The sequence below is a fragment of the Cibotium barometz genome, chromosome 55, assembly GCF_041138505.1.
Source record: "Cibotium barometz isolate CiBa-2024 chromosome 55, ASM4113850v1, whole genome shotgun sequence".
Classification (NCBI taxonomy): domain Eukaryota; kingdom Viridiplantae; phylum Streptophyta; class Polypodiopsida; order Cyatheales; family Cibotiaceae; genus Cibotium; species Cibotium barometz.
The window spans coordinates 1,113,730-1,137,108 of record NC_141100.1 but is presented as its reverse complement, the minus strand read 5'-3'; the positions used below and the strand labels follow the sequence as shown (position 1 = coordinate 1,137,108).

Sequence of the window (23,379 nt, the reverse complement as noted above, 5' to 3'; positions counted from 1 at the left end):
GTACTCTGTACCCGAGTGACCCTGTCTCACTGTACTTGTCTCGATGACTTCTTTTACAACTCTTGCAAAGGGGGCCTTCGCCATGATGGGGTCTGTGCTCTTTTGGTACTTTCTGATTTCTCGCAGAGCCACAGTCCCTGGTTTCCATCTTCTCTTCTTGTTGGCTACAGGGGGTGGTGGTGGATGCGACCTCTCTTCCCATGGTTGTCTATCATTTCTAAATTTTTTTCGCCTTTCTTGCTCGGCTGGATCTAGATTTAGTCTTCTCTTACTTACTTCTGCCTTCTTCTTTTCTTGTTCTTGTTTTAATCTGCGTGCTTCTTGAATTCTTTGTTCCCGTCTTTCCCTCTCCCTTTGCACCTCTCCTGCTCCAGTCTTTCCCTCTCCCTTTGCTCCTCCTGCTCCAGTCTTTCCCTCTCCCTTTGCTCCTGTACTTGTCGTCGATCCTCCTCTTCCATCTCCACCTCTTGCTGCCTGTTTGCACGTTCCTTCTTTCTCTTGACACGAATCTTTATTCTTTGTTTTTTAGGTGGAGACGGGGGCTGACGCCTCTCAAGTTCCTCATGTAGTGTTTGTGCTAAGAGCCTATCCCGATGGCTTATTTCCTCTGCTTCATAGAAGTCAGCAGCCTGTTGAAACTGCTCTTGCTCAATACACAGAAGTGCTTCCTGGTCTTCCTCAAATGCGACCCTTAGCTCCTCTTGTAGCTGCTGAGGGAATAGGGCTTGCTGTTGCTCTCTTCTTCTATGCTCCTCCTCATCAATCTGGCATTGTTGCTCTTCCAGCACACACTCCTGCTGCTCAGCCTCTGAGAGGTCGGGGGAATGGTGTACGCGTGGCTCTAAATGAGCCGGTGTCTCCAGGCTACTTGGAGACATCCTCAATATTGTCCAGTCCTGAGAACACATCCGGCTGTACATCTTCCTGTCGGGTCTCTACCTCTCTGTCCATGCTTGTATGCTTCTTTTTGATACGTTTTTGCACTTGTTGAAATGCCTGTGCCCGGCTACTGCGTGTATTAAGTTGTGTGCACCAGACGGTACGTTTGGGCTCTCAGTTTTGCGTGCAGTGTGCTTAATTCTAGCCATCCATTGACTTACACGAGTGAATGAACGTGAAAATGTAATTTTAAAACTCACTTTCACAGGTTTATATAGTTTTTGAAAAAAAACTTATTAATAAAAAAAATCTCGACATTAATAAAAAAGCTCTAACTAAAAAAAGGTTACAATTTTCTAATATGGAACCCATTTTCGACCCATACGCCTACGCGCAGCGAACCACTCACGCATCCCATGCACGGCACTTGATGCTCGCCATGCAATTGCTCATTGCAGATTGACATTTTTTACAACCCTTCGTAGTAATGACACCTGCCCTTTTGGTTTCTATCGGCGTCGACCTCCCAAATTGCGATAAAACCAATTAAACATCTCATGCAAGGCATTACTTTTTTCCTTACCACCTCCACCATGTCGCGTGTTCTTAAAGTATGCTGCCTTAGCTTGATAATGAGAGCGCTCCATTCCTTGGGTGCTCCAAATTGCCATTGGACCATATTCGTCGAGAAAAAACTGTGCGTGGGCAAATATAATGTGCTGCAACAAAGATCATATCAGAATTTTACTATTTGGCGATTAATATCAGTAAATAGATAGAAAGGTAAATACCATATAGTGGGTGATATGTGTTTCTCCCCATGCATCAACCATTTGCTGAGTAAATGTATGTATTGCAGTCTTCAAGTTTGCAATCTCCTCAGCAACAACAAGTGGAGCCTTTTCTAGCAATTGAATCATTTTGTCAAGTGACTCCCATAGCCTTGCCCGCTTGAGACCAAGCTCTGCATTATTCCCACGATAAGTGGTGCATTCACAAATGGCCTTCCATAATTCATATTTTGTGTGACTATTGCACCCCTCGTAATTTGAGAGAAGGTGTCTTGCTTTGGACCCACCCATGCATATTTTGTTTGGATTATCCTGACCCGGTCCTGACTTTTTAGTATCGTTAGTCAACTTTACTGCACCACCATGAAGCCCCACACTTGAAAGGACATCTTCCAGCTTACTGATGCATTCGTTGCGAAGATGTTCAGGCTCCATATTCCATGCATAATTGATATGTAACTTCAGTAATTTGTCCATTATGCGTAACCTAGCATGAAGCGTGCAAATATGAACACGGGAAAGTGGAATCTCTAATATAGGGCTCCATGAGATATCTTCTTGATCACGATTAGGCGGACAATTGGTATTACAATTCATGATGCCATTAACCCACTGCATAGGTTTCTTTGGATCTTTGTTTTGCGTTGCACTCATTGAAGTTGGTTGTACATTTTTCTTGCCCTTTGCATGAGATTTGGTCGTCTTGGTGGCTGCAACCTTGCCTGAAGCTTTGCCGCGATCAATATACTCTGATTTTGAATGGTAGCAATAAATACATGGAAAAAAAGTATTTGCTCCTAGCTTGCATCCCAGCATACACTTCAATGTCTTTAAATCACCTGCCATGTGCCACTCAACTGTAAATGTTCCTACATCTTCCACATGCAAAGTTTCTCCTTTTGATTGCAATGATATGACATTTGGGATGCCTGTCCGGGTAAGGTACCATCGCAATGTATCATTCGTCTCCTGTGGAAGCTCAAATGCTGCCAACCACCATATATTCTTTTCTGATTGCACTCCATAGTAATCTTTTCCCTGAGATTGACTTCCCTTGTTGGAATTTGAGGCTTGTGCACTACAGTCAAGAAGATTATCATCCTGTTCCAGATTTCCTTTGATAGCACTGTTCATAAGTGTTAGGCTGACTCTTTCTAATTTTCGTCCTTTTACAATTTGACACTCATCAAGCTTTAACACAAACACAGCCTGACCTTGGCACTCCTCAATGCTTAGACCATAATAAGAAATCATAGCTCTTTGAAGGGTCCTTAAATCAATAAAGACATTGTTGTACTTGTTGTATTCAAATACCTTTGTAGTACATACAGGCAGAGCATCCTCCACATGACGGTAGCCACCTAACATGTTGTACTTGTTGTATTCAAATACCTTTGTAGTACATACAGGCAGAGCATCCTCCACATGACGGTAGCCACCTAACATGGTCGCAATTTCTGAGTTTGCACTTTTTCTTGCCATGGTTACACTGTATGGAGTTGGTAGCATGGGTCGAAGAAAACCTTTAGCACGATGACCTAGTGTAAACACCCTGTAGATGGCTTCATATCCCTTCCTACTGACACCAGCACTATCACATGCATCCATAATCTGTATGGGGCTTACCATATTTTTGCAGCTCTCCAGAAATTCTGTTTCGGATTTGCTTAGATATTTTGCATGTGGGATCTTCTAGCAGCTTATATATGTCTGATAGCTTAACAACATGTTTCAATATGCCTGCTCTACATTCCTCAGCACCACCTTCATATCCCATCATATCCCCAGCAATATCTCTACATGGAACATAAATACAAAATAACATCAATATGTTTCACAAAACAGAAAGGCCTGCAAAACAATGGCAAGAATAGAAGTTACCTTGTTGCTCGTACACGTCGTTTTCTTGCTCCACTTAGGATTGCCAAGGTTTCTAGGGACTGACGCTTTCTTTTCCGTTGTCGAAAGCCTACTGGAAGCTTCTTCAGGCTTGCAAGGTGTCGATGCTTGTTTCGTGCATCCTGTTTGGCTGCATTCACTCACCTTGTCCCGTTCAATATCAAAGGCCTGCTTAAGCAAAAAGTTGTTCTTCTGGAGCTCCTGATTCTGAGTTTTCAAGTTGTTCACCACTTCTTCAAGCCTATCAATGTCCTTCTTGTGTTGCTTCTGCAACTCAAGCCATAAGCCTCGGAAATGCAGTCTTGAATGCGATTCCTGAGCTGCAACAAAAGAAAGCCTCCTACAGTAGCAGCCAAATAGACCATTAGCTCCATCACCTACATAACTAAGAAATGTAGTGATATTAACAAAATGAGGTGGAGCATTGGTGAGCGGGTCAATAGGGTATATGAATCCATTCGTCCAGAGGTCAATACATTTTCGCCCTTGTGATCGAAGAGTACCCAATGGCACATCGGTCACACCACTTGATTTTGTGCTGCGGATTGTAGCATACTCAGTAGCCAAATCTACATGTAACCTGAACTTTGGTGCTCTGTTAGATATATCTTCAAGTGGCATTTTCTTTAGGGTTAGGCAATGCTGAAAAGAGCTTCTTGTAGAACACAATGCAAGAGTGAGGATAGGGTATTCTGAGGAGAGTGCAATGAAGTTTTGCTGTAAAAAATATTAGAAGGTCATAGATCTTCTGATTAGGTAATAGGAGAAAGGACAAGGAAGATGGCAAGAGACATAGAAAATGGTAGATTGAGGTTTTGCAGCATAATGCAGTAGAGAGAGAGAGAGAGAGAGATGTAGATTGCAGACAGAAGTAGGGGATATGTATGGTAAACAATGCAAGAATGGAAAATGGTAAGCTTTGAAGCTATGGAGGTTGACAGAGGGATTTTCTGCACTTCAATGGGGGAAAGACATGAGAGAGAGAGAGAGAGAGAGAGAGCAGAAAATGATAAAAAGATGAGGCATGGAGGATGAGAGAGTGTGAGATATCTGCATTTGGAAGTGCAGAGGTTATGGAAGCTTACTAATCAGAGATGCAGAGCCATGGCACACCCAAATGTGAGAAAGGGGAAGAGAAAGAGAGTGGTAGAGAAACAAGGGCATCTTAGAGAGAGAATGTAGAGAGAGAAAGTGGGGGGGGACCTAAACGTGGAGGGAAGAGAGGAGGGAAGGCTTTCCAGTCATTTTGAATTTGGGGAAACCAAAAAGTTACCCCCATTTTAGCTCAAGCAAATATATATTTGAAAAAATAGAAATTCAAATAATGATTGCATAAAGATCCCCTTGTCAGGCCTAGTCAAAGTATGCTTAGAGTCCTTAAGAAAAAGTACTTAAAAACATAATATGGCAGCTTAAAGGGCCCCCATAGACCTCAACCTTCCCCTAATGCCAATACCAAAGATCGATAAACTTTTGGATTGATTGCACAAGGCTTAGATGTCCATCAAAATTGATTTAAGAGATCTTTAGAGAGCTTTTATATGCTTGTGTTCTCATATTCTTTGATGATATCTTGTTTTATTCCAAGAATGCAATTGATCATCATGAAAAGAAAGTCCAAAAAGAAGAGATCTTTAGAGAGCTTTTATATGCTTGTGTTCTCATATTCTTTGATGATATCTTGTTTTATTCCAAGAATGCAACTGATCATGAAAAGAATGTCCAAAAAGTTCTAGACATTTTAAGGAGGCACAAACTCTTTGCTAAGAAGAGTAAATGCATGTATAGAATACTTGGGGTTTATTATGTCTAAGGATAGTATCTCAACTGACCTTGTCAAGGTACAAGCTGATCTTGTTACTCCTTAAGCTCAATTGCTTTAGGTACAGCCATTTTATAGACCCTTCTTGCAAATTGGATCAACTGCTACAGATACAAGATCTATCTCATGGTCTACTTCTCCTATTGGGGGCATTTTGGTCAATTCCTCAAGAAATATATCTACATATTCACTCATCATCCATTCAGGTTCAAACAAACCTAAGTCTTTCCTCCTAATAGAGTTGAGCTTATTAACAAGGTAGATTGCTTCTCTCTTCCTAAGTCCCTTCATCATTTTGGATGAATTTAGCAGTTGTAACTTTGAAGATTCAGTGACTCCAATACCTTAGACCTTATTTCGATGATGAAGATCCAAAAAAAAAGATAGTCCCCTTGTGGTAGTGTATATCTTCTTGATTCTAAGCCATTTTTCCTCTACATCAATCTAATGATGAGACCATATAAAGAGTTCTTGATAAGGCTATCCAAAGTAATATTCTCTAAACTCAAGATAATATGCAGCCATCCTTGTTTTATTGTTCATCATATGCTGAAAAGCGACACCCAACAGTTTGATATTCACCGATCAATGATCTCTTAACACTGAGTCATTACGATGCCACAAAGCTATATGTTTAACATTTTTACTTTTTAAAGACAATGCTCAGTAGAAGAAAAAGCTTGGTTTATATATCCATTCTTATCTTTGTGCAACATTGTCTTTTTGCTTCTTCAAACAGGGTTTAGTACTCCATTTCTCCATGACGAGTCCTATGATCTAATGTATGATTATTAAAATTAGGAGAAATAAGGATACGGGTTCTAGTAGAGATAAAGAAACTAATAGCCATGTCTATGAGTTACAAGGTATCTAGGAAAAGATGCATATGTCTAGAGCCTATTGATTATCTTAAATCTATAGGGAATCATGGCTACACAAATACTTTCTCTGAGCATGCCTACTTAATGAGTAGCGAGCATAGATAGTCCTAAAGCAAGTGTCATTAAAATGACACACCACTACTGTCTTTGTTCATGTCATGTCAAAAAGAAGAGCTCTTCAAAATGATGTATCAAAATAATACTCTCGCATCGATTTCGATAAGATAAAAGATGTTCAAATGCAAATGCTATCATGTCATCTTCTGGAGATAATCCCGACATATCGGACATCCATTGCACCATTCTGTAATTATCATTTACTTCATAAGATAATAGTTTTAAAATAAGGTAGAAGATAGAATGAAGAAAAATTTTAGCAACCAAAAAATCATCGTATATATATGTATCAAGATTATTTATATACAATGTGAAGTCGACTATAGACTTAATCTGCTCGTATAAAATCTGCATCTTCCCTACGAATAACTATCCTACCTGGGGGTATATAATCCCCAAGCAATCTATACAATCTACATTGAAGGACGCAATCCAAAGTAAGGGTAGAGCATAGTACTAGCTCACGAATAACTCCGAGCTACATGAGTACCATCATCATCGTAACATTCTACCATAACCTAGAAGTCAAGCTATAATAGGCATGGAGTCGCCCTTGCTTGCTATAATACCACAAATAGCATCAGGCCTCCTGAGTCGAGAAGAATTGATCAGTACATAGGTGGTCAAGGGGGTCAATACTTTGGTCCTTAGATGTGTAGATGCTTGAAAGAGTCTGCAACACGATGTAGCTCCTCAATGATTTGAGGTACGTGACTAGCTCAAAGGGGAGAGAGATAAAGCTCTCTCTATAAGTACAAAGAAGAAAGTACGAATAACAACCCTAAATAATAGATGTGGTTGTTTAAAACTAGCTAACCCTAAGGTGTCTATTCACACTTGGATTACTATGGGAAAAAACTTGGTGGGACAAAAGTGCCCATGGCATTAGTATATGGCCTCACTATAATACTATAAAAAATATACAACAAACCCTCCTGTAGTACAAATGTGAGGTTTACAGAGATTGTAGATTATTCTCTGAAAGGGATGAGGCCCAAAGCTTTGTGGAAGGCTACAAACTTTTCATGTGATAAGGCTTTAGTGAAAAGATCTAACAAACCACCCTGCAGTACAAATGTGAGCTTTACAGATATTATAGATTAGTCTTTGAAAGGGATGAGTCCGAAGCTTTGTTACAGGCCTTAAACTTTTCACTTGATAAGGCTTTAGTGAAAAGATTTGCCACATTGTCATGTGTACTATAATAGATTAGATTATCTCACCTGCATGGAGTCTCTCTTTGACATAGTGGTAGCGTACGTCAATGTGCTTAGTCTTGGCGTGAAATACATGATTCTTGGCTACTACCATTATACTTTGACTATTAGTGAGAATTGGAGTAGGGGTGTATGTTGAGACACAAAGATATTCCATCAATCTTCTCAACCTTACACATTCAATCTTCTCAACCTTACACATTCAAGCGTCACAGTGAAAGCTACTTTCTATTCATCAACTTCACTGGACGAGGTTGTCACAGTTGGTTGCTTCTTTCTTAGCCAAGAGATGCATGAGTTGCCAAGAAAGAAGTAGCTTCTAGATGTGGTCTGTCTCGTAAGTTTGTAGTTGATTCAGGATGATTAAAGTCTGCAGTTGAATCGGATGATTGTTGAGAGAGAGAGAGAGAGAGAGAGAGAGAGAGTTAATGTGTGTGAGAGAGAGGTGGGGATTAAACTTAATTATTCTAGAACCTTATTATTGGTGATTATTCACGAGATGAGCCCACCAATACTCTTGGAGGCGGTTCACGTGATGTAGGACTGTAAGTCAAGGTTCCTTAATTTTTCTCTTACAAAAACTATCCAAGTCCTAAGCACGATAAGGCACCAGAACATTCTTTTTCATTAATTAATCGAGAGAGAGAGAGAGAGAGAGAGAGAGAGAGAGAGAGAGAGAGAGAGAGAGAGAGAGAGAGAGAGAGAGAGAGAGAGAGTTGGGGGGAGGGCACAAAGAGAGACAGGGGAGAGCTGGGCGGAGGGCATAGGGAGAGGTGGAGGAGAGCTGGGGGGAGAGAGACTGAAGGAGGATGTAAGGGCTAGTTTACCCTTAGTTTTGCACTAACTAATGAAAGACAAATAGTTTGTGTGATAAATATGGGACCAAAATATTTATTTGCTATTAATTAATTAGCCAAGAGGGGGAGCGGGCAAGGTTTTATAAGGTGGGGACCTTGGAATTGACTTCATTATTTTCTTGATTATTTTTTATAAGGTGGTTATGTTCTTGAGAGGATTATGGAGGGTTCGATTGATAGGCCCATTTGCTCTTTTTCTTTGAACATGTAAGAAGACGTGTTATTCAAAATAACCCTGAACACATGGCTCCAAGCTCTTTCCAAAACACATCGTATATGTCATGTGAGGGAACCTTGTAATGTTGACTGGAACCTTGAAAGTAACCCTGATTTTTGCTTCTATCTCTCCTCATTCAAAATAACCCTGAACACACGGCTCCAAGCTCTTTCCAAAACACATCGTATATGTCATGTGAGGGTTATTCAAAATAACCCTGAACACACGGCTCCAAGCTCTTTCCAAAACACATCGTATATGTCATGTGAGGGAACCTTGCAATGTTGACTGGAACCTTGAAAGTAACCCTGATTTTTGCTTCTATCTCTTCTCATACTGGCTTTGATTCTGATGTCTCATAGACCTTAGAGGAGGATGTGGGGACAAACCGGTAGAGGAACTGAGTCAAGATTGGAGATAGGAAAGGGCTTGTTGGTGTCTATGGAGGCAATGGGAATCGCGGGTAGCATGGATTGTCTGTGCTTGGATCTCTGCGCCACCGCCGCGCAAGATTTCAAATCTTTGCTGTGCTTGGAGTTCGCCGGCTGCCATCTATGCTTAGAGCACTGCGTTGTCTGTGCAACCAGCGCGGTCGAGTTGGAGGTAGCCGCCGTGCTCTCGTCTGCGCAACCAACATCCGTCCTCGACGACCCATTGGACAGGTTCTTTGATAGATTGTGCTGGCTACCCCTCTCTCTCGCTCTCTTTACAAGGGTAGATACATTTTGTTTGTTGGGAGGTACAGTCGGCATCAGGAAAATAGGATTGCAGGAGGCATCTGGGTTTGCAGGTAGTTGCAGAAAGCGCAGAAGGGACTGTACAGTAAGGTGCATTTCCAGTTCTTCCCCCTTTTCCCACCCACCCTTGCTCAGGCCCGCAAGGCAGCAACTAGTAGGGGAAAACATGTCTCAACCCCTAGAGGGGGAACAGGATGGTGAGACAACCTTTCACACCCCCACGAAGGTACCAAATGACTACCGCAGAAGACTGAGGGAATGAATCATGTCCCTTGGCTCACGAAGGATTATGAAGATGGCCCGACGAGATGAGGCCCTTTATGAGGAGCTATAGCTTCACACAAGGACATAGATGAACAACATGCGAGGACAGGAGCTTGAAAAGGAATGGACTGAGTAGATGCATGCCCAAAGGAAAGTGATATACGAAACGCTGAAGGAAGAGATATATGTCTAATTTGAAGGGAGAAATGCAAGCCCAAGTACAGGTTGAGATGGAATTAGCCCAAGCCTTGATGCACACGGAAATGAAAAAAGAGATGCAGAAATGATAACCTGCTCCGAAAGCGAAGGCACTTTGAAGATATGTATGGTTGACCGCGAGAAAAGACATCACAGAAATGCAAAACACTTTGGAATCATGTAAGGCAAAAGTGGCTGCAGGTGAGAAGGAAATGCATTCATGGGCTGAAATTGCCAATGCCACAAAGAAACAAATTGAGGAAGTCAACCCATGGATTGAAGTAGTAAAAAAACAGAAGGAAACACCATCAATAAAGTAGAGGTGATGAATGCTACATTGGAAGTGGAGCCAAGAGACGGGAACGTGCCTTACATGTACGTGTAGTTGGGTGGGAAGATAAGGGAAATCCCCAAGAGGATGCAAAAGCTCTTGCAACAAAAATTGGAGCCATTGATGTACCCATTACCGGAGCATGGCGAGTAGGTAGAGATGAAACCAGGGCGAAGATATTGATCATCAGGTTTGGTGACTTGGAGAAGAAGAAGGCCTTCCTCTCTAAAAGGATGGCCCTTAAGGGGGAAAAGATTTATTTGGATGAGGATCTTACACCAGCATAGATAGCACATCGGAAGGAACACATGCCGCGTGTGCTTGAGGCAAGGAAAGGGGGGAAATGGCCGGTATACAGAGATGGCTGAGTCATCATTACAGAGAGGAGGCCCGCTTGACGGTGCATGGCCTATGAGACCTTGCGATTCACGATGTGGAATTGCAACGGAGCCCTTAAAACAGATGCAAGATACTTTGAGGATACTTTCAGACACAGTGATATTGCTATGTATACAGAGACCCATCAGTTGCACAAACAAGAGGCTTCTTGATGTCCGGCGTTATAGATGGGAATCAGTTTTTCGCCCTCAGCCACGCACAGTGGGAGGTACCAGAGGATCTGGAGGAGTGGCAATACTTTACAGGGAGGAGCTTCGTGACAAAATACATGTGGTACATAGAGATGCAGATGCGAGGTACATGTGGGTCTGAATATGCAGAGAGGGGCTCCGCCAGCTATATGTGGCGGTATGCTACTTTCCCCAGCCCACTCCAGGTTTGCACCATCAGGAGAGTCGCCCTATATACCACTATATGATGATATCATGAGGTTTGCCAGCATGGGAGACATATTACTATATTGGGAGACTTTAATGCACGTAAAGGCACAGAGCATACAGAGTTGTATGATACTCAAGAGGCTATGTACCAGGAGATCACGGCAGAGGATGTAGGGTTGCAGAGATGAGCACAGGATGAGGGGGAGATTACAGATTATGGCAGGCATTTTCTCACACTCGGGAGTGCACATGGGTTGGTCATATACAATGGCTTATCTAGATGGCAAGGATCAGATGCTCTCACACACTGGAACTCTAAAGGGGGAGCGAGCACAGTGGACTACTTGATGGGATCTCCTTCATTGATACCTAATGTGCGGGGTTTCACGATTTCTAGTAGGCCCATTGGCATAACAGCCGATCATGCATACATGAGTTTCACACTAGTAGGTAGATCCTCGAGAGATGGGCCAGCCACTCATCTACCTAAGTACCCGAGATATCAGTTTACATGTGAGACAGTTGGGGTTTATCGAGATGCAATATCTAATGGTTTGTTCGTTTTAGACCCGCATAGCCCTTTGGACGAGATCACGAGCGGATTGGCAGGTGTACTACATGCATCCACCTCATATGCGTTTCCCTACACTATTATCCCTAACACCCACCCCCGTAGCACTGCCCCACAGAATAGTTGGTATGATGATGAGTGTCGTGAGACACGAGCACAGCTACAGCGTGAGATTGCCATTTAGTCTCACACGCATAGACAAGCTAGGATGATCTTTCGACGCCTTGTGCGGAGGAAGAAACGAGCCTATCTGGCTAAGCTAGAGGAGGAGATCTACCAACTCTTCGTGGAGAAGGACAGCAAGAGAGCATGGAAGATGTTTCAGGAGAGATAGCCTGGTACTCCGATTACTGCACCTGAGGCATGGCATACTTATGCTAGAGAGCTATATGATGCACCAAGACAGCCCCCACCCCCCCTCCATTGGGAGCTAGACCGGCTAGCAACACCTTTTTTACTATGCGGATGGTGCTAGATGTGATAGACATGTTACAGAATGGAAAGGCACAGGATCATGATGGGCTAGTTGGAGAGCACTTCTCATATGTAGTAGACACTTTGGCTCCGCTCATCGCACATGTGTTTAATCGTGCCAGTTGTGAGGGTTTCCCGACAAGCTGGACAGAGCATATCATTGTACCACTCTTTAAGAGTGGGGACCCCATGGTACCATGCAACTACAGGACGATCATGATTGGTCATTACTTGGCCAAATTATATGGCTCTATATTGGAGTCGGAGCTGAGGTGATGGGCAGAGAGGCATGTTCATCGAGCTTCAGGAGAGGATTTACTACCTTGGATCACATACTGACACTTCGGGCACTTATTGAAGAGGGCAGGGCGAAGGATATACTGTTGCTTTGTGGACTTTTGCAAAGCCTTCGATACCATACCACGTGATAGGCTTATGCACAGATTGCATGACATTGAGGTACCTGAGGATATGCAATGGGAGATATATGCTTTGTATGAGTCTGTGAGACAGGGAGAGTGCGAGCTCCAGGGGACTATCTGATAGGGTGACCAGCATGATAGGGGTGAAGCAGGGATGCCCGCTATCACCCACCCTCTTTGGACTGTACATTGATGCGGTCTCTGATTATGTAGACAGATTGGGAGGCCCAGGGGCATGCCTGGCAGGGGTGTTGATACCCATCTTGTTATATGCTAATGATATTGTTCTAATCTTAGACTCTCCGGAGGGATTACAGAGACACCTAGATGCATTATAGGCTTTCTGTGCGGATAGAGATCTGACAGCAAGTGAACCTTGGGAAAACCAAGGTTATGGTGTTTAACACCACACAGGCATGGGTGACGAGATCAGAGCCTCAGTTCACTTTCCGAGGGGAGCCAGTAGAGTACGTCAGGTCATATGTCTACTTGGGAGTTACTTTCATAGGACCGCGGGGCATTGACCTCATCCATACAGTTGGCACAGGATGGAGATACTCATTGTTGGTACGCTCAGATGAGATCATGGTTTGACCTACATGGTTTGCGGATAGAGGCACTACCACCCTTTCAGTACAGTCTGGATTGTCCATTTTTGGATCTCACCCGTTCAGAGCAAAACCACATGATCAGGATGGATATTATTAGAGTGGACACAGAGAGGACATGGACTAGCCCCCATGAGCCCTTCGGCACGAAAATGGCTCATTACAAGAGCCATTTTCTACACCTCTCATCGGATGATTTTATCACCCGTCCGGCGTACATGGATGTACACCTATCACATGGGATACGTTTTGCCATTGGACAGATCCGAACCTCCTCACACCAGCTGCTGCTGTGGATTGAGACAGGGCGATATGTGCATCAGATCGTGGATGATCGCATTTGTCAGCTATGCTACCATGAGGTAGAGACAAAGGAACACTACATTTGTCGATGTACAGTCTATTATGAGATCCGAGGGAGATATCACTGCCTCTTCTGAGAAGGTTTTGGGCCGTTACGCAGGGTCATGGAGTTTGAGGATCAGAGATGCCTGGGATTGTTTCTACTTGATCTCAGGAGAGACAAGAGAGACCCTCTTGGCAGACAGGAGACCGAGCCATGATGTACCTAGACAGAGGACCCTGACAGATTTCTTCGGCGCCAGCACCAGCAACCCAGCCCACACACCTCCTGATACCTCCTCCATTGGGCCATCAGGGCATCGACCACGATCCCAGGGAGTCACCACTGATAGAGCAGTTATCTTATGTCGTGCTCGTCGGCCACGCCCACCAGGATCCCAACCACGGCATCCTCACCACCATCGCCAGATCAAAGCCATTATTGCTTGGCATCGGAGGTGCCTACCTCGCTTCTTCGACCTCTCCATTCTAGACAACCCCATGGCAAAGTTACTTGATCTAAGGAGAGGGCAACACTTCAACTGATCAACATACATGGATCTACCTGATATACATTTTTCACTATTTTCCAGTATTTTCTACTCAATATCATCTCGGAGTCTTACAGTTCTGTTCTTATAACTATAGGACAATCAATTTTATTGTACTTTTTAGTCTCATTTAGTTGTTCTCTTTGACTCGTGTGCGAGGGAGGGGTTGCGGGAGAGATAGAAATGGGGAGGGGATTGCCATTGCTATCTCCACGGCTTGTCTCCTCACACCAGGAGGGGCATATGCTAGCATGATGTAGGGCCTGGGCTTGCAGAGGCACAAGAGCAGGAACGTGCCAAGGCCTCATGACCTTAGGATAGTCTAAAGTATTGAATAATTAATCAGGTGCGTGAGCACCCGATTAATTAATTAATGTCCATAGCTTGAATACATTAATGTCCATAGTTTGTGTGACAAATAGGGCACCAAAATGTCTTTTTTAAAATTTGATTAATTGAAAACAGCGCATGGACTCCAAATTGAATAGCTTATTTTCTAAGGTTCATATTTAGTAATTGGAAAACAATCTTTATCCTCCATTACTTTCTATTTTCTGGCCTTACGATTTTCTTTTTTTTTTAAGGCAATGCAAGCTCTAGCTATGTGTGGGTGTCGCGAGCTCTCTCTCCGCCTCTACTCATCGGGAGTTCTGTGGGCATCGCGAGCTCTGTCTCCCCCTCTACTCATTGCGAGTTCTGTGGGCATCGCAAGCTATGTCTCCCCCTCTCGCTTTGTCTTCTTGCCACTTTCTCTTTACATCATATCATAGGTTCCTGAGCGCTGGCTGTGGAGGCACACATGTGGGCTGAGGAAGAGGAGAGCGTGGTTGTGCCACATCGGTTGTATCACCTCTCATTGTTGTACTCTCGCATGTCTAATAGATTCCGTTTTTCCCGTCTATGCTGTGATCTTTGCGTTCTACTGTTGTGTATGGTTGTTTGTGTTTTGCTTCCGCGCTTGTGCATTCTAACATGGTATCAGATGTCTTGGTTTTCAAGATCCTTGGCTGCTGCTGCCAATCGCTGTCTGGCACAGGTATTCGCCCTGTTTTGGCGACACCTTGTGAACTGGTGTAGCTGCGTTTATCTAGTCTGGGGGTAGGCATCATTCTTTTGCAAGCTGAGCGCGTGATTGTAGTCTTGGGCGGCACCATTGGGCTCCTCTATGAGTTCATGGACAAGATTAGAGAAGCCCTCGATGCGTGTACATTATTGTCTCCTGAGAGGTATCACTCTTATTTTTTCTCTTGAAGTTAGATAGATCATAGAACTTAGAAGATTGAAGTATATGCTCATTGCTTACTTTTTGTTTTTCCACTTGCAACTTTGAACTCATATGCAGAGTTCAAGATATTAGGGAGATATGGAACCAACACTGGGATTGGTTTCATAGGCCAATCCATGAAGTTGCACACATTTTGCATCCTCTTTGGAGAAGTGAGGAGCAGTACTTGAGTGAAGAGCTAGAGGCAGGATGGAGCTCTTACATTTCCAGGCTAGTGGGTGGTGATGTGCAACTTATGAGAAAGCTGGAGGATGAGCTTCTCATATATCGGAACAGTAGCCATATGTTGGACGGCCAACAGCACAACTGAGGGACACACAGTTGGAGCCTGTGTCTTGGTGGGAGAAATATGGCATTGGTACTCCAGATTTGGTAAGTATAACTTGTCTAAGAATATTGACAGTCTTATACTTCTATTCAATGATGAATGGTGCTGATTTTTATCTGCAGAGACGCATTGCCATGAGAGTTCTCTCACAAGACTGTAGTTCAGGACCTTGTGAGAGAAACTGGAGTACATGGACACTTTTCCACACAAAGAAGAGAAATAGGCTCTCAACTGCACAATTGGAGAGGCTTGTGTTCTGTCATTGCAACTTGTCGATTGATAGAGCAGAAAAGGAACCCCATCGAGCCTTGTCAAGTCAATCTTGACAAGATTGATATCACAAAGTGCAAGGAGATCCCCGACATCCCTCAGGAGGACAAAGATATCTATTCCATGTTGTATGAGGAGATTACAGCAACATCTCATGGTACACGATCCCAGGCAGTTGCTAGTATCAGTGCGACACCAGCAGATCATGAGGATGAGGCATTTGAGGAGGATTCAGCCAGTGGCACTAGTAGTGAGAGTGAGGATTAGCGTGATGGAGAGGATAATGAGTGTGAGGTGAAAAAAAGAAAAAAGACACAAGGCCTCTATAGCCTTCCACCTCCCAACTTTGATACAACAACAATATGGGGGCACCACCAGCCACCGGCCGGAACACTTTTCACGATTCACCACCCACCCACACCAGACAGACAGCACAAAACAGGACCTATATTTCAGTACAGATCCTCATCTTTACATAGTTGGATATCCAAGATATCCTCAGAACCGTCTTCTTTTAATATTCACTCACAGTCTGTCCACTCCCCTTCTTCTATATGAATCACCACTGACCAATAACCTGGATCACTATCGGAAAATACAACTTCAAACATAGTGGGATCTTCAAACATAGTGGGATCTTCAAAGTATAATTCATGGATATCTGGACCTAATTTCAGCACTAGATACATGACAGTAATGGACTATTCTCCAAGTTTCTGAGACTAGAACAAACTACACTCAAACAAAAATAAATATGTATAACACTATCAGCACTAGATCATTTTCCTAAGGTTAAACCACCCTTGCCCATACTCTTTCTCAATGTAGTCCAGCTCTCGACTCCTTGCTTTTAAAGACGGCCTCCCATTTATCACCTACTGCTCCGCCTCGTAGAAGAAGAAGTCTCTCGGGTGGCTGAGCAGAGCGAACGGCGAGAAGAGAGTGCCTTGGGTTAGCAGGGAGCCGCCTTGGTCGTGCAAAGGAGTGGCCGCCGTGTGATGAACCAGGAGGTCTCTGGAGGAGCGAAGACAGCTGCCTTGTAGAGATGGTCGCTCTCTGGTGATACTGCAGAGGACAGACTTGGACGAGTTGACGGCTCGAGCTAGCGGCTGGCGACAGACAGTGGTTGATGGTGTAGTTGGCGCAGCCGGATGTGCAAGAGAGGTGTTTTTGATGCTGGGGAGGCCGCCTTTGTGACTGAATGCTGCTGAAGACAGGGCCACAGAGCAGTGCAGAGCAGTAGGTGATTACTGGGAGGCCGCCTTTAAAAGCAAGGAGTCGAGAGCTGGACTACATTGAGAAAGAGTATGGACAAGGATGGTTTAACCTTAGGGAAATGATCTAGTGCTGATAGTGTTATACATATTTATTTTTGTTTGAGTGCAGTTTGTTCAAGTTAGGAACTTGGAGAATAGTCCATTACTGTCATGTATCTAGTGCTGGAATTAGGTCCAGATATCCATGAATTGTACTTTGAAGATCCCACTATGTTTGAAGTTGTATTTTCCGATAGTGATACAGGTTATTGGTCAGTCGTGATTCATATAGAAGAAGGAGAGTGGGCAGATTGTGAGTGGATATTAGAAGAAGACGGTTATGAGGATATCTTGGATATCCAACTATGTAGAGATGAGGATCTGTACTTAAATATAGGTCCTGTTTTGTGCTGTCTGTCTGGTGTGGGTGGGTGGTGAATCGTGAAAAGTGTTCCAGCCCCAGTGGCTGGTGGCGCCTCCATATTGTTGTTGTATCAAAGTTGGGAGGTGAAAGGCTATAGAGGCCTTGTGTCTTTTTTCTTTTTTTCACCTCACAATGAGCATGATGGGCAAGAGGATGAGCCTTGAGTCATTTATCAATGTACTTTTTTATGGATTTCGTGGACCGTGGGACATTGTGTGATTGTCATGACTCTTGCGAGTCATCATGATTTATCTTTATTATGATATTTTTTATCATTGTGTTAAGTGAAGTACCAGACTCTTGGCTGCCCAGTATCATGTATGGAATGTATAGAGAGATGAATATGGGTGTTGTTTTCTAGCATTGAATCATTGTTTACATTGAATAATAATGAATCCAATGTGTTTTCTTATGAGGCATGTTTTTGAAGTATTCTGCCTACTGAAATAAATAGGCTAAGTAGTAAGACCTAAACACTTATTTCTTGTACTACTGTACATTCTATATTAAAATATATATATATTTTTGTATTTTTGTTTGAAACTTTTTTTTGCCGTTTCAAAAAGTTATGAAACGTTTCTGAAACCTGTTTCAAATCGGGCGTTTCTGAAACTCCTGGTGACAGGTAAAACGAAGGACCGAGTTCGACTCCAAGGTTGGAGTGACTCAGATTGGGGAGGAGTTCTACATCAGGCTACAGTTTTACCCTCGGCTCAAGAGCGACAGCCAACTATTGCCTTGTCCTCTACAGAGGCAGAGTACCAGGCTGCTTGTGGTGTTGCTTGCGAGGTTGTGTGGCTGCAGAGGTTGCTTCGCAAGATTGGGTTTCCATAGGAGCCCACGGTCATCCAGTGTGATAACCAGAGCTGTATCGCTATTGCTCGGAACTCGGTCTTCCATGCCCGGACCAAGCACATAGAGATACAATATCACTTTGTTCGTGAGAAGATCTTGGCTGGTGACATCTTGCTTCTTGATTGTTCGACGGAGGACAATGCGGCGGACCTCTTCACGAAGTCTCTACCTCAGGCTATGCTCTGGGGGCACTCTAGCTCACTAGGGTTGGTTCCACATCCAGGAGCTAAGAGGGGGTGTTAGCAGTCATCTCCTGTCTGTACACTATGTCAGGGCCTTTGTTGTGGGTGTGCCCGCCCGTTTTAGTGTCTTCCCATTTTTCGTCACTCTCCGTGTATTTTTTCCTATTTTCTGGAGGTGTGTTTGGGCTGTCGGCTGCCTCCAGGTGCTGCCCGACTACTCTGGTGCTACCCGACATGTCGCTCAGTGCTGGTCGATTGCATGTATTTTGGCCGACTAAGCTTTTTGCTGGTCGTGAGCAGTCAGGGTTACCGTCGACTGTTTATGGGCTGGCCGACCAGCAGCCTGGGGCCATATAAAATGGCCCCTTGCCCCCACACGTCTCTATGTGCCCAAGGCTACTACAAGTGCCCGTGACCTTGACTAAAGTGCTCACACATACATCTACTACATGGCCTATATCATCGGTGGCTCAAAGGTGGTTTTACTCTATTGGGGCAGGTTACATTGGGTTATGGGGTCTCTCTCTCTCTCTCTCTCTCTCTCTCTCTCTCTCTCTCTCTCCATTTCCGGCATTTTCTTTGGTGTATATAGCAGAGTTACACAGCTTCTCTCTCTCTTTCATCTGTGTCTTGCTGTCTACAACAGTTGTCTTCATTTTTGCTCTGCATTTTGACAGGGAGGGAGGATGGGGTCCCCCCGGAGGCATCGAGAGATGATGTGCGGTATTGTCTCTGGTGAGGAAATGCTGATGCGAAGTGAAGGGATCCGAGCCAGATGCGCCAACATCGAGGCGGCTCGCAGGGATTCCAAACTTACCCTATCGTTCTCCCAATGACAGGGATAAGCAAAAAGGTACTCCTTCATGAGGACTGGAAAGCAGACAGTTACCAGGAATCTGGATACTCCAGCAAGAGGGTTGGAGGGGGGATCAAAGCCGTCTTGCCAATGTTCAAAAAACGCTTGGGCCGTGTGCAATGCAACAGGGCTCAGCTGACGGACTCAGCCTGAAGCTGCTGGGAGGGGCAGCATGGAGGAGGATGGGGAGGAGAGGATAAGAGCGATGGCAAGTGAGAGCAGGTGCGCAGACGAGGGATGCCCAGCCTCATTCTTGAGGGTCTTCATTCTTTGTGCTACCTTTGGTGTCGCTTGTGGTTATGCTCTCCTCTTCGCTCCATGGACACGTTGTACACCTTTTGTCTCATAGACCTATTGGGTCTTTTGCAAGACTTTAATATATATATATATATATATTCTTCTTCTTCTTCTTCTTGCCTCTACCTGGTTCTACTCTTATGTGGATGAGCACGGAACAGAATTCCTCTTTGATCATGCGTAACATCTTTTGATCTCATAGACCAATTGGGTCTTTTGAAGATGGTAATACCACTCTCTCTAGAGCTTTCTTCTCAGGTTCATAGCATAGGCAGCAAGTTTTTTTAGTTTTCTTTTTTTTCATGGATCAGTATTCTCATTGCGACATTGTAACACTCTTTTGGTCCACGAGCTGCTCTGGACCTACCTCGCCCGAGAGGAGTTACCTCAGACCGAGCCTTTGCACTCCAGTGTGCCCGACGCCCTCGACCCCCTCGTTGGCCACGATCACCTCATCAGCTCCAAATCCAGGACATGGTCCGCCGCCATCGAGCTACCTTTCCATGTGACATAGCTGAGGGAGACCTTTCGGCCATACTCGTCAGCCCCATGCTTGACATTTTGGAGAGTGGTATACCATCTACTCGGAGCTGATGTTGCTCCCATGTTTTTATATTCTTAGTATTCCATGATGACGAGTTTCCATGGACAGTTTTGTATCACCCCAGTGAGATAGCTATATTTATGTTTTCTTTCTGTTTTATTTTCCATTCCATGATGAGATATGCTATGGACATCATTGTATCACTTTGGTCTCATAGGCCCATTGGATCTTTAGTAGACGCTCTCTCTCTCTCTCTCTTTCTCTCTCTTTCTCTCTCTCTAGACAGATCTGCATTGCATCCTTGTATACCCTGCGCATATAGGTTGCATACTGAGCCTCTAGCAGTAGTGCTCCATCTATCACACCCTGCCACTAGCTCAGTACTTCCAGAGTTTATTTCATGTTCATTTTGTCCTTTTTTTTTTCTCTGGACATCTAGAAGACATTGACAGTTGTACATTGATTTGTCTCATAGGTCGAGTTCGGCTTCTAGTAGACATTAATACAGCTTTCTTTCTTTCTTTCTTTCTCTATAGTCAGAGAGAGGCAATTGTGCATTACGTACGTACGTACATACATGCATGCTTAGGTTTTTTCTTGTTTTTTAATCTTCTGGTTGCTTAGTAATTGATTACGTTTCTATAGAGAAGTTTATGCTCAACATGACACTGTCTATTCTTTTGTTTGGAAGATATTGAAAGAGCTGTGCTACACAAAAGGTGGTGCTTGGGTATTGAAACCAGGTAACCAGGGCAACAAGCACCACTGTCTTTACTTCTTACACGTCATGGGTTTGCAGAAAAAGCTCATAAAAGTGACCAGGAAACATTTCACAATTCTTCTGGAGCTTTGATTAGTTCATGTGATTTTATACGAGTATGTGAAAAGGAGAGGAGGTAAAGGATACTCGCCATCCTTTATTTGGCCGCATCATTACATTGCATGTTAGAAAAGTGCAAGGCTACAAATTAATGTATACGCTTTGCAGAGGAGCATGAGGTTTGTGTTTTCTTTCAGGTTCAGATAACCTCGTTGGCGCGGAGCAAGAAAGCAAGGCATGAGGGAAAAAACATCAAAATACATGTCATATCATGTTAACGCTTACCATTATATTATTCATAGCAGCAGCATGTTGTGCTGAGTAACTTCAAATCTTAAATGCAAGGATTTTCTGGATGCCATCATGTTCTAAAATTAAATACAAGGAGCTGCAGTACCCGTATGTACCCTAATGGCTTTTTGTGAAGGGCGTCATCCATGCAAGGCATGGCATCATTATTGAAACTTTTATCTATATTCTCAGTAAGCTTAGCCCCTCTGAAATTTTTACGAGTTTTTAATGCTGTTAAGGTGGTGTTTCAGGTCAATTGTGATGTCATTAAAAGATTCTTAATCTTAGAGCATTCTTAACAACTTGACAAAGCCAGGGTAACTTATCTTTTGAAAGTAAAATTGCATAACCAGGTTTTCAGATTTTGTAACGGGGTAAAAAATGGAAAAGCCTAGTTTTTTTTTCCTCACTGATAAGTTCAATCTGTGGCGTATATTGAATTTTATGGTCATTATGCCAAAGCAATGAATTAGATGACAGTACATGGGCTCTCTCTATAGATGCTATGCCACCATTTGGACAGCTCCATGCAAGAAATTGATAAGAGTCATCAAAGATGTTTGGCATAATTATAGAGACACTCCCAACATGGATGAGTCATATGTCATGCACTCGGATCTTCATGGGCCAGGTTTAGGTGTCATCTCTTGGGATTCACATTAACGGAAGGAGAACACATGGGAACCAAGAGTTGCAATCATTGCACCATATGCATGAAATTGAGACCGAGGAGCACACCATTCTTTCATGCCTAGCATACTATAAATTTAGAGGAGGTTCTCATTGCTGTACAAACATAAAAATATAAATATATTAAGGAAAGGTTTTTTAAAACCTTTCACCATGATGTGGCTACTTAGGACTTGTATAAGACTCTAGACTTTTTTTACCTTTAGTCCTCTTCAAGCATCCACTAAGGGGGTAGATTTCGGCCAAGAAAGAGGGGGGAACGACGCAGGATGAGAATCTTATCTTTCTATTTAAGAGTGTTATCCTCATGAGAGAGTCTTTGAGATAATGTAAGTTTTATTGGGTGCCACATCTCGTGTTCATGATATACTTCTCCCACATGTTGTATATCTCTTTGTGAGTGACATTGATATCTCATTGTCATAAGACATCGTTCCATACGGTGGGGACCCACACTATTGATGGGCAAACCTTTTGGGTGTACTAGGAAAAGCCAACTTTTTTTGAGCTATAGTGGCAAAAACTAGCGTGTGGAATTTTCTCCTAAAGGCATTGAATCTACTGAGATAGACCTTGGGTTGGAGATTAACTTGAGGCATCTCATGTTGCACCTCCTTTTGGTCCCAACAAGTGGGGGAAAGAGTCTCCCAGGATTCCTTCACCACCACTATTGGCCGGTGGTGAAGCGACTCTACCAGGTCAGTGAAGTGTGGATGGTGTAGGATATGCTATGAAGTCGGCATGCAAGGGCATTTGATCCTTGAGGAAGAGTAGATGGATTGACTACGGCCACCCCCTAAAGAATCGTGATGTCACCTCAAAGTATAACCACACCGCGCTCTACTGAGCCAAACTCCCCCAAGCGCAAGGAGGCTTACCAGTGGGTCTAGCGCGACATTCAGCCTCATGTCTCAAACTCCCTTTGGACATTATTGGATCTCCCTTTCTTTTTAGATGAGTTTTTTCTTGCCCTCGTAGCACTCCCTTGTAGGAAGTGTCCCAAGCAGGACAGACTTTTCTCTTCATGCAGCATTGGGACCTCATGAATGTTGGCCTCCATGTAGCTTCTTTCAACAAGGTTTTGAAGCCTCGATTCCTACCTGAGTGGAAGAGTGAGCACACCTTGAGGAGGAAGAGTGAGAACCTTGAGGAGGAAGAGTGAGAACCCTAAGCCCTCAGGAGAAAGAGTGAGCACCTTGAGGAGGAAGTGTGAGAACCCTGAGGAGGAAGATTGAGAACCCTAAGGAGGAAGAGTGAGCGCCCTGAAGATGAAAAGTGATCACCCTAGAGAGAAACAGTGAGCAACCTCAGGAGAAAGAATGAG

The 23,379-nt window shown here is 43.7% G+C and overlaps 1 protein-coding gene across 1 annotated transcript; it reads left to right on the top strand.

The window, feature by feature from the left end:
* The first annotated feature begins 14,538 nt into the window (after positions 1-14,538).
* LOC147607240 (uncharacterized) lies at positions 14,539-16,293 on the top strand. The gene is made up of 3 exons (XM_086790612.1): positions 14,539-15,183; positions 15,300-15,614; positions 15,693-16,293. Exons 1-2 carry the CDS (start codon positions 15,131-15,133, stop codon positions 15,550-15,552), a joined length of 306 nt encoding a protein of 101 aa, XP_086646738.1. The 5' UTR covers positions 14,539-15,130; the 3' UTR covers positions 15,553-15,614; positions 15,693-16,293.
* Positions 16,294-23,379: the final 7,086 nt, after the last annotated feature.

Excerpts from the sequence above, each read along its gene's own strand:
- LOC147607240 (XM_086790612.1), top strand. The coding sequence starts at position 15,131 with ATGGACAAGATTAGAGAAGCCCTCGATGCGTGTACATTATTGTCTCCT. Across the intron at positions 15,184-15,299 it reads ACATTATTGTCTCCTGAGAG|AGTTCAAGATATTAGGGAGA; the intron begins GTATCACTCTTA and ends ACTCATATGCAG.